Source organism: Mollisia scopiformis (genome assembly GCF_001500285.1).
Source record: "Mollisia scopiformis unplaced genomic scaffold LY89scaffold_8, whole genome shotgun sequence".
Taxonomy (NCBI): Eukaryota; Fungi; Ascomycota; class Leotiomycetes; order Helotiales; family Mollisiaceae; genus Mollisia; species Mollisia scopiformis.
In genome coordinates this window covers 750561-761887 of record NW_017263588.1, presented here as the reverse complement: position 1 = coordinate 761887, position 11327 = coordinate 750561, and the positions used below count along the sequence as shown (strand labels likewise).

The 11327-nt window shown below is 46.6% G+C and overlaps 4 protein-coding genes across 4 annotated transcripts; all 4 read left to right on the top strand.

The window, feature by feature from the left end:
- Positions 1-1213: 1213 nt before the first annotated feature.
- Positions 1214-2666, top strand: LY89DRAFT_773468 (FAD-binding domain-containing protein; the record flags this gene model as incomplete). Its single annotated transcript, XM_018221937.1, has 2 exons — positions 1214-2140; positions 2190-2666. Coding segments are annotated over 2 exons (1404 nt in total), but the record flags the coding sequence as incomplete, so codon positions are not given.
- A 777-nt stretch (positions 2667-3443) lies between these two features.
- On the top strand, positions 3444-5345 carry LY89DRAFT_612915 (putative cytochrome P450). The gene is made up of 3 exons (XM_018210645.1): positions 3444-3913; positions 3961-4096; positions 4160-5345. The coding sequence occupies exons 1-3, from the start codon at positions 3523-3525 to the stop codon at positions 5325-5327; spliced, it is 1695 nt and encodes a 564-aa protein (XP_018073651.1). The 5' UTR covers positions 3444-3522; the 3' UTR covers positions 5328-5345.
- A 1052-nt stretch (positions 5346-6397) lies between these two features.
- On the top strand, positions 6398-8332 carry LY89DRAFT_683191 (putative cytochrome p450). The gene is made up of 5 exons (XM_018214654.1): positions 6398-6615; positions 6638-6640; positions 6731-6785; positions 6842-7585; positions 7634-8332. The coding sequence occupies exons 1-5, from the start codon at positions 6411-6413 to the stop codon at positions 8238-8240; spliced, it is 1614 nt and encodes a 537-aa protein (XP_018073650.1). The 5' UTR covers positions 6398-6410; the 3' UTR covers positions 8241-8332.
- Positions 8333-9019: 687 nt separating this feature from the next.
- LY89DRAFT_706108 (uncharacterized protein) lies at positions 9020-10474 on the top strand (the record flags this gene model as incomplete). The annotated part of the gene is made up of 3 exons (XM_018217499.1): positions 9020-9467; positions 9521-10307; positions 10357-10474. The coding sequence occupies exons 1-3, from the start codon at positions 9083-9085 to the stop codon at positions 10472-10474; spliced, it is 1290 nt and encodes a 429-aa protein (XP_018073649.1). The 5' UTR covers positions 9020-9082.
- Between the last annotated feature and the right edge of the window lie 853 nt (positions 10475-11327).

Sequence of the window (11327 nt, the reverse complement as noted above, 5' to 3'; positions counted from 1 at the left end):
AGTTGACTGCCGGCCACACTTTGAACCGAGCCGCAGTCCTGCATAGGTATATGCGGCGTATCCTCGATGTGCTACTTTAAAGCGGCATGGTTGGTTGCTGTGTTGATTGTACGACGTTGTTGTTCTCGAATGTCTGGATAAAGACCCCGCATTGCCTGTTGTATGCGGCGAAGCAGATGCAGAACCGGAAAATCTTCCAACAAAAGACATGATCGACATTCTGTAAGCTTCAGAGAACACAATACTACTCTTTGTAAGGCTGTGATATTAATAGGGTTGGTTTGCACGACTGTTACCAATGCTCTTGACCCTCATGGTACCGGCCTCTCCACTCAGCTTGTGTCACCATATTGGATGATTCTGCATTCTTCCGGAGCATGTCTTTTGTGTTCCAGTATCGCCATTGGTGTTCATGGAGCTCGGTGAGCATGCTTCCTGTGCTATGAGTTACCTCACTCGCGATGTAAAATCGTTGGCTGTACAAGGATAATGTATACGAGAAGCTTGCAGTCAGCAAGCGGGCGTGATCTGCATTATGCATATATCCCGACCTATGCGGTACCCTGGTTAATACAAGCATGTGATAACTTGCCTCAACAAACTTGGGCATTTGTGATCTGATTTACCCTTGTAAAGGCGAAGCTCTTGAGTATCACATCATTGGTCCCGGAATCTGCTAGAGGTCTATTTCTCCTTGGCCCCCATTCTCAACTTTCCAGCTTATCTTTTTTAGCAACCCTGCTGAGACTAAATACAGTGGCACGAAAGAGACGGATCGACTGGACTCTGATGTTGCACATCAGCCCCAAAAGCACATACGAGGTGCTACCTTACCACGAGGCTGCAGACGTCTTCAGAACTCTGTTTTAGTCTTCAAGGAGTGCATGGCACCAATTTTCAACAGATATGGAGTTGCGGAAGGTAGTTTGGGGCGGAGTCAACGTCATGCCCAAGTTCCCAAGATCACCATTGCCAGAAGAACTATGCTTCAGGGTGCCACTTTGGGTTACATCAAGCTCAGACTCGTGACATGAAGTTGGGGAAAAGAGAAGCAACCTGAACCCACTCTCACCATGAAGCTGCAAATCCTTGATATCACCAAGCTCTGAAGGTCAATATGGCCAATGTGACAAGTGCTGCGGGCCTTTGCGTAAGTTCTCCCTATATTTAAGAGATTTTACCTAAGTGACTGGAACTCTGACGAATATAGTAGTGCTTAGCATTGTCTCTCTTGCTCAAAGACAAAGTCTCTTTCCCAGGAAGTCAAGTCTACAGGGCATCCCTTGGTTCTTACTTCTCTTTACAACAAGCCCAAGTCAACCCTCTCTGCATTGTTGCCCCTCAGACTACAGAAGATGTCTCGACAGCTGTGCGCGCACTCACTACCCCGGCTCCAACATGTCAATTTGCAGTCCGTTCCGGTGGGCACTCGAGCTTTTCCGGAGCATCCAATATCCAAGGCGGAATTACCATCGATCTAAGAGCTCTCGATCGTATTGAACTGAGTCAAGATCGCTCTATAGTTTCGCTAGGCGTTGGAGCTAGCTGGGGTAGTGTTTACTCCTACCTCGACGGTCTCAATCTCAGTGTTACTGGAGGTCGTTCTTTTGGTGTTGGGGTAGGCGGCGTTTCCATCGGCGGTGGAATCTCTTACTTCGCACCTCGCTACGGCTGGGCATGCGATATGATTATCAATTATGTCGTCGTCCTCGCCGACGGATCCATTGTCAATGCCAATCAAGATGAAAATCCAGACTTGCTATGGGCTTTGCGCGGAGGGACAAATAACTTCGGCATCGTTACTCGTGTCGATATGCAAGCCTTCGAGCAAGGTGGTATTTGGGGAGGCGTGGTCTACCATCCGATTTCCACTGTCGATGAAGAGATTGCTGCGCTGTCTGAGTTCAATACACCTGATACGTACGACGACTATTCATCCTTGATCAGCAGCTTTGCATACTCTGGCGCTAATGGAATATCTCTCATCATCAACAGCATGGAAAATACTAAAGGAGTTGTGAAGCCGCCAGCCTTTCAGCCGTTCGCAAACATTCATTCGTTGGGAAGTACCATGCGCATGACCAACATGACATATCTCTCGATGGAGACAGAAGCGATGCAAGTAAATGGACTAAGGTACGTTATTATTGGGAAATGCATTCCACAATTACTTAATTCGTACCAGGGAGGCTTCTGCCACGCTCACTATCGAGTCAACAATTGAAGCTATCAATGCCACTGTGTGTGCCTGGAACGCTAGCGTGCCTTTCATCCAAGATATTCCTGGAATCGTGTGGACCGTAGTCTTGGAGCCACTTCCACCTGCTATTTACGCTCGACACGCTGAAGGCAACGCACTCGGATTGACTGGGCGACAAGGCAAGCCTTTGATGGTGATGATGTTAAGCATGACGTGGTCAAATGCAGAAGATGATGATAGAATTGGAACGGAAGCAAAAACATTGATGAAGGAGATTGAGGGGGAAGTGAGCCGGCTCGGCAAGCTGGATCCATTTGTCTATCTCAATTATGCGGCATCGTGGCAAAAGCCTATTACCAGCTATGGAGAGGTAAATGTCGACAGATTGCTTCGGGTCAGGAATGAATACGATCCGCGGCGAGTCTTTACGAAATATGTTCCTGGTGGTTTCAAAATCCAGAAATAAATATAAATCTCATCTAGGTCGAACCCGACTAAGCTCTGAGGTTTCGTCTGAACGCTTGGAAGCTTTGTAACGATATTTTAATTTCATATCTATAGGTTAAGTACATGCTTTGAAAAAGTGGTTTGAGCACACGGACGTGATTTCTGCTGCCTCGTCGTGAAAGTCTTTTTTCGCTTGTCAACCTCGATTTGGATACAGACATTATACACATTTTTAGTGTAATAGAACCGGTACTACCTTGTAAGTATCACATGCTGATCAAGTTAGTACCATCATCAGCCTCATTCGTCAAACCACGTCAGATTATGGCTAAATGCAAGCCACCTTCCTCATTCATACTCTCCAGCTCTTGCACTACCTTACCACACTTCTCCCACACCATTCATCCCAACTTGTGCAGCGTTGTTCAACGGCTGAGCCTCATGCAGCCTCAGCCGAAAATGGCGCAAATTGTGTTACAACGGCTATGTCGCTCCGTTTCTGTGTTACGCTGCCACTGGCCCCCACGAGATCGGCAGGCTCGCATTGGCGTCCTCTTTTCGTCGACTAGCAGCTGTACCCCTTCTTGTGGCTGCGCCCAATTCCAACATGCATGCACGTTGTCACCCAGCGATCGATTTTTGGTGCTTATTCGTCCACCTGCAGCCGAAGATCACGCCCAGTAGGTATGCATGGACTGTGGATAGAGAGATGTGGTATCAGAAGGCTGAACTCACTGATGGTAAGACAGACTTGCAGGGAATGCATGCTTCAACGTGCATCCAGTTCTTCGCTCCAAAAGTCTTCCGTCTTTCTGAAGACCATCGAGTTAATCCCCTTTACATCGTATCGTCTCTCTTTCCAGTCATCGATCATAATGATTGTTTTACTCTTCTTAGGTTTGGCGCTGGCATATCTCATCTGGACACTGCTTTGTCTAGAAGCAAATGCACGAAAAGCTCGTGCCATGAAAGTACATGTTGTCCGAATTCCATTTGACGTCAACAACAATTTGTGGGTCATTATACAACCATTGCTATGGAAGCTTCTGTCCCATCTACCAGTCCAATGGAGATCTTATCCAGACTTCGTCCGATTTTCTCACAGAAACTGGCACTTTCTGGAGAAAAGTAGCCCTACAGAACGATTCGGTGAAGTGTGGGCGCTTGTCTCGCCTGGTGGTGTTCATCTACATGTCTCACATCCAGATGCGATTCAAGAAATTTTCTCCCGGTGGCGAGACTTTGTTCGTCCGATTAAAAAGTATCGTGAGTTTATCGTTACTTGTTGCTGTGCATAGTCTTACTTTCAATAGAGATGCTAGCTATCTATGGACCATCTGTTCTAACTGTTGGGCTGGAGGATTGGCCGCGACATCGCAAAGCTGTGGCAGCGCCGTTCAATCAATCCATGATGAAGTTCGTTTGGGATGAAACATCTCGTCAAACTCAGTAAGCCTCGCTCAGTAGTCTTTAGTTCGTGAAAATTTCTCAGAACTGATAATCGAGTTTTAGAGCAATGCTGAGTTATTGGATCCAAACCAAGACTGGCATCCCAGGAATGCCCGAAGATTTACGAACCCTCTCACTCAATGTACTTGCGGCAACCGCATTTCGGGAATCCTACGACTTCATAGACTCTGAACATCTGAGCTCGAGAGAATTGAGCACAGCAAGCTATCGAGACTCCCTTTATATTGTGGATAAATATGTTATATTGCTCATTCTGATCCCATACCGTTTCCTCACTGGAGCCATAATTCCTCGGAGTCTAGCCAGAATTGGGCATGCAGCTGTTTCTCTCAAGGGCTTTATGATGAAGACCATCACGAAAGAGCTGGCAGCACTCACAGCCGGAGAACCTGGGTCTGGCGGTATGCTAACATCTCTCGTCCGGGCACTTGACCAAGAATCCGCCAAGCAAGCAAATTCTGAAGATTTCGTCAAAGAGAAAAAGAGAGGGCGTCTTTCTATCGACGAAATTCTTGGGAATGTTTTCACAATCAACTTTGCAGGTCACGACGCAACTGCCAATACACTCGCCTTCGTCATGATGCTCCTAGCAGCCCATCCCGAAGTCCAGGAGTGGCTCCATGAGGAGATCATCACTGTCCATAAAGAGAAATCTGCGGATGATGTCGACTTGAGCTGCGCTATGTTTGAACAATTGAAGCGCTGCCAAGCTGTATTTCTCGAAACACTTCGTCTGTACTCTCCAGTCACAGGATTGCCAAAGATGACATCCAAAACAGTGCAAACCCTTCGAATCGAGGACAAGGAGCTTGCCATTCCTCCTGGTACCGAGATATTTCCATTATTACTGGGTATGCATACCGATCCGAGATATTGGAACGACCCCAACGTCTGGAAGCCGTCTCGTTGGATTATCCCGTCTGAAACAAGTCATGAGGAAGAGCTCCTAGTTCCGCAGAAAGGAACGTATTTCCCTTGGTCAGAGGGCCCGCAGAACTGTACTGGGAAGCTGTTTTCTCAAGTTGAGGCAGTTGCTGTCCTGGCCCGCTTGTTCCGGGATCATCGAATATTCGTGAAGCCGGAATCGGGTGAGGAGGAAAGTCATGCTAGAAAGCGTGCGCGAGATTGTGTGGACGATGTGAATTACAATCTGCTGCTGAAAATGAATCACCCTGAACGAGTCAGGTTGGAGTGCAGGCAGATTAACTAGATGGAGAGTAAGAAGTACAGAATGAGATCGTTATTACCCAGCGTATTATGAAGTGACTACGGTTGTTGTGTTTTGTTATCTTTTACCTGGGGTTCAGTAATTTGCGCCTCTCTAGCAGTGAAGTGTACCATCGCATTGTGATGCTTAAGCGAATCACGGAAAGAAGCTTATCTGGGGATAAGCCGTACCCACCCCACCATGATAGTTGAGTGCCGTAGATCTGTGACTTGGCAAGAACGCCACATCGCAGCCTTGGAAGGATTCCATGCAAGACAGCAGTAGTAGACTCAAAATACATCTGCGCTTTACAAGGGGAACTCACTGATCACTAATATGTTGGATTTCGTCCACCTTATCATCGGCGAGTTTTCAGCTCTTGATAAAACCGGTGTAACCTCACACGGATGTAAGAATTCTGCCTGATTCAAAGGTCCAATCAAGTGTTGTCTTTTGATAGTACCTGCATGGGAAAGCGTTTTGCTACCACAGACTACGTGTTCTGGCAGCCCAACATTGGGGTCCGAACAAGGCTGAGGGTCACTAAAAAACTTCCTTGTGGCACTTGTGTCATCAGTCCTCACAATGTAACTACGCTCGTATCCTTCAGCATTGGAGGTTGCTTCGGGACTGTTGCTGCATCTGCAGCCCTCAATCCTTTCGGCTTTGCCCTGCCCCGCACGCAGGCAAGTGGCGGAAGCGCCTCGGATCTTCCTATCGAAAGAGGTGAGTAGTGTTTCAAGAGCTGGACGTTCGGTGTGAAGCGGCGCTGCGTAGGATTGGGGGCTGATCGCGAATGGCAAGATTCCGATCAGACTGATTACCGGTGGCTTGAAGCTTTGCGCGCGGCTCAGCCTTATGATCGGTGGTGGATGTCTCGTTCCACGACGAGGCAACTAGGCAGATGTTGTTGGCTCTGAACGCCCGGTACAGGCTGGTACATCCAGTCACAGCCCAGCCCCTATCTTAAGATAGGATTTTGTGGACAACCCAACACCGAGAAAGCTTTATGTTCAGGAGCTGCTCTTCAAACTTCGTTTTTGCCCTTTAAGAACATGGCCAAGTTTAGTAGAGTAGATTCCCATCATGTCATTTGCTTCTAATGTCACGATCACTTCTGAGGTTCTCTTTCCTCCTCCTCATTCATCTCAGCTAAAGCATGGGTACAACTCTTTAGAGAAAGTCGCGACTTGCTTACTGCTTACATTGTTACTATGGCGATCTTGGAGGTTTACCATATTCCCTTTCCTGTATCCTAATCACCCGAAAGAGTACCCTTACTGGATTCCATGTAAGTAGGCAGCAGAAGCCCCTCGTTGCTCGTTGTACTAACCAAGTTATCTTCTAGTCGTAGGTCAGTCATCAATTTTCCAATCCAGGGTCTTGTGACTGGCTCTTACAGTGCTTAGGGCACGCTCAAGCATTTTTCAGAGACTCAAATGGTCTTCTTGCCAGAGCTAGGTCAGATCAATACTTCAGTATGCCTTCAGGTTACCTGATCTGACTAATGTTTCCAGAAATCACTTTGACAACACCACAGAGCCCATTGCCTTAACGGCTTTCGGCACGACTTTCTATGTTGTCACGCAAGCGAAACACTCTGCAGAAGTATACAGAAACACCGAAACACTCTCATTTGAAGACTTTGTTCAAGGTTTAATGAGAGTCAATGGCAACAAAGAAGTCGTTGTCCAGGCGATGTATTCTGCGCTCCCAAGCAACAAGCCAGGATTTCCGAATCCGCAAGGCGAGTCCCTAGGTGTCTTAGCTCAGAAGATGCATATCCATCAACTCCACCCTGGAAATAACTTAGTAGTTCTTCAGCTGCAGGTGAAAGCCAAAATCGATCAGCTTTTACGCTTAGACACACTTGGCAAAATATGCTCGTACGCCAGCTCTCAGAGTCCAACGCATATCGAGCTTCCACTCTATCAATGGTGCTCAGACTACTTCATTCGTCTTGGGCAGCATGTCTATTTCGGAGAAACGCTTGAACAGATTGACCCCGGACTTACCGATGACTTTCTGATCTTTGACGAGCTCATCTGGAAAATGCTGTACCAGTATCCCAGCTTCTTGTCTCATGACATGTCAAGACCCAGGACTCAGATTATTGCTTCCTTGAAGAAATACTTTCAGGTACCAGAAATTGAGAGAAGCGGTGAGACTGCTTGGTTGATCAATGCCATGGAAGATGAGATGAGAGCTCTCGGAATTGATGATGACGACCTAGCAGTTCTTATGTTCCATCTCTACTTTGCGTTGGTGTTCCTTTCGGGAATATACACAATATACTAATACCAGTATAGAATCAATACCAACACTCGAAAGACAGCCTTTTGGGTGCTCACTTACTTACTCCACAACCCCACTCTCTTGGCCGCCTACCGTCGAGAAACGGAACCTGCCTTCGAGGGAGACAACCTAGTTGACCCATTCTATATCCAAGATCCTGCCAACTGTCCCCAAGTCGACATGATCTGGCACGAAACGCTCCGAATATCTGGATGGTCTGCCTCTGTTCGTCTAATCACGCAAGACACCATGATCGGCGGCAAACTGATGCGCAAAGGAAACCGCGTCATGGTACCTCATCGACTACTCCACTTTGATAAAACCATCTTTGGCAAAGAACCCGGCGCCTTCCGTCCCGAAAGATGGCAAAAGGAGAATTTGACACGAAGTCCGTCTTGGCGCCCATTTGGAGGTGGCAAGACTATGTGTAGTGGTCGTTTCTTGGCTCGTTTCTCCGTAACGACTTTTGTGGCAACGCTGTTGAGACGGTTTGATGTCGAGATGGTTGGAAATCCGCCGTTCCCGGAGGCGGATGAAGGAAGGCCTGTGTTGGGTATTATGTCGATTAAGAAGGGGCATGATTTCAAAGTCAGGCTAACGCCGAAAGTAAAGTCGGGATGAGCATTAGTCCGTCGAGTGAGTTGAAAGTTGATGGAGACTCCGAAATGAAGTAGAAGACAATGTGGAAGTCGGTAATTGATTCATAGTGTAGGTTAAGTTAGTGTTGTTTGCAAGAATAGTGATTTCTGGCTATTTGTCAATTTGATTTCATTGCTTTGTTAGCTAAGATTCTCTGCTGTATGTTTTACCTTACAATTGCATGCACAATCTATTTATCAGCTCATTCTTCCTTCGCACATTATTCTATTCATGATATTGTTATCCATTGTAGCTCGGCCTTGGTTTCCTCAAGGCTGTCACGTGCATATCGAGTGGCGAAACTACCTGTCCAGGAACTATAAACGATCTTTTGCTTGGCTCTGTGCACATTACAGGATGGATTTGGGGCGAATTATAATCCCTACAATCAGATATCGATGATTTCATTGGGTGCCACACGAAGGGCAAAACAAAGCGGGGTAGCGTGCCAATCAAAGTACGGCAACTCAATTAGGCAATAACTTTCATCTGATTGAGTTTGAACACAAACTGCGAAGTGATTATAAACACGACGCCGAAGTTATAAAGATTTAGTTTTCAGATAGAAAGATCTAGACATCCTCTAGTATTGGTCATGGTCAGATTGATAATCACAGGCTGTATGTTGAGCTGAAAATGCTGCGATGTTGGCAACTTGTTCGGGAACTTTGTAATTGTTGCCTTTCTATGTTGGACTATAAAACATGCCTTGTCCTCTCGGTCTACCCCGCTTCAAACTTGTCTTTGTGCACAATTATCACTGATCACACATACAAACTTATCTGTACCCGATTCTATCCATAATCATCTCTCCAGACATCGCAATGTCACCAAAGTACCAAACCATTTACTCCACCGGGATTCACCACGGTCTCCCGACTTTCCCTGACCACGATGGCAAGAAATACACTGCCATAGTGACAGGTGCAAATGGTATATCCGGATCTGAAATCGTCAATGCCCTGGTCGCTGCACCTGAAAGATGGGAGACAATCTATGCCATGTCTCGTCGCCCACCTCGTGCTGTGAGCGATCGTGTCAAGACTATTGCAGCAGACTTCAAAGATAGCACACCGGAGCAGTTAGCCAAGCTGTTCAAAAGTGAAGGAGTGAAAGCAGACTACATCTTCTTTACATCCTACATCCAGCCACCAACGCAAGAAGGAGAGGGGCTGTGGGCAAATCACGACGAGCTGGAGACTGTGAACGGCATGTTTTCCTTCCAAGAAATGCCTTTAGATTCTAGAGCTAAATCGTAGCAGTTACGCTTTTGTCAAACTTTCTCGAAGCCCTCACAATTTCCAGCATAATCCCCAAGCGCTTTCTCCTCCAAACAGGAGGCAAGCACTATGCAGTTCACCTTGGACCTACAGCCATCCCAATGACAGAGGATACACCCGATCGTCGTGTGCCGCATCCTAACTTCTATTTCCCTCAAGAAGATATCCTTTCCGATTGGTGTGAAAAACATTCTACACATTGGACCGTCACCCGCCCCGGATTCATCATCGGCGCCAATCCTACAGCACCAATCAACATCTCCTACGGCCTTGCCATCTATGCCTCTGTCCAAAAAGAGCTTGGCAAGAGATTAGGGTTCCCAGCTGATATTGGAGCCTGGGATATCAACAAAGATCTCAGCACTGCATCACTCATTGGATATTTTTCTGAGTGGGCAGTGTTGACTGAAGAGGCAAGGAATCAAGCCTTTAATGTTGTTGATGACTCGCCATTCTCGTATGGTAAATTCTGGCCTGAACTGGCTGGATGGTATGGCATTGAGTATGATCTTCCAGAACAGGATGAAGCGAAGTATAATCTAGTGAGAATGCCAAGAAATCCACCACCACGAGGCTTTGGTACACCTGGTGTCTTGAAAGTGAAGTTTAGTTTCGAGGAGTGGGCGAGAAGTGAAAGTATCAAGGAAACTTGGGAGAAGATTCAAGAGAGGGAGGGGTTGACGAAGGAATTAAATCCGTGGAAGGATAAGGAGACCTTGTTCAACGTTTTTGCGACTTTGGATGCAGAGTTGTTGGGTGGTTGGGCTAGGTGAGTTGCTTTCTCATGGAGACGTCAGAGATTAGCACTAACGTTTTAGAACGCAAACGATGGACAAGGCAAAGAAGATGGGATGGCACGGACACGTTCAAACGAATGAGGGAATGAAATTGACAATTGAGAAGATGATTGAGATGAAGATGGTACCAGCAGTTTGAACTATCCTTTAGGGGAATGCAGCATATTAAAGCAAAGAAAAGTTTGATCCATGCACTCAAATGCTATCAAGGACTCCTGCATTCAGTCTCGTTTCCGGTTGCGACAACTATCAGAACAGCCACAACGCCAAGCGAGGCTTAGCGAGCCCCTTTTCATTAAGTTCTACCAGTCCGAAGCAAGTATCGGATGAGGGACATAAGAAGCATAGCTACGTATTTTGGCACCTTATTCTAATTGAATTTCAGTTGTTTGATTCTCCATTCCCTAATCACATCAGTAAAAGCGTGGTTAGAAGCAATACTTGGAAAGGTGCTGTCAATGTTCACGTGATCTCCTAAATGCAATGTAGAGCGCAGGCGTCCTGTAGCTAAATGGGGATACTTTAAAGGACGCTATCGAGCGCGTACAAGGTACTCGTATTAAGTTCCGTGAATTCGAGTTTGAAATTTTTTTAGCCTGAAGAACAGCTTGTGAGACACTTGAAGCTCGTTGATTGACTTTATCATCTGACGAAGCACTGTTTGGTATGACACTAAACTTTCAAACCGCGGAGGGCTTCAAACGCCCACTTTACAGAAGCTTGCAAATCAACATTTCAGAGTTGAGGGAGCAATGAGCTGAGGAAATTCACCTAACGTGTATGACTCAGGTTGTAGAGCTGCTCAATACACGCGGATGACTTTTGTGGTCCTGATGCACCTTCTTCAGTTTGATTGTCTGCAACACGGTAATTAGACAAAATAAGCAAGACTCAGAAGCAGCCTTGCCAACGTCCAATTGACGCTATTGGTCTCCTCAGAGTGGCGCTTAGCCACTTGTGTGTTCAGCGAAGACGTCGGTTCCCGTGCCATC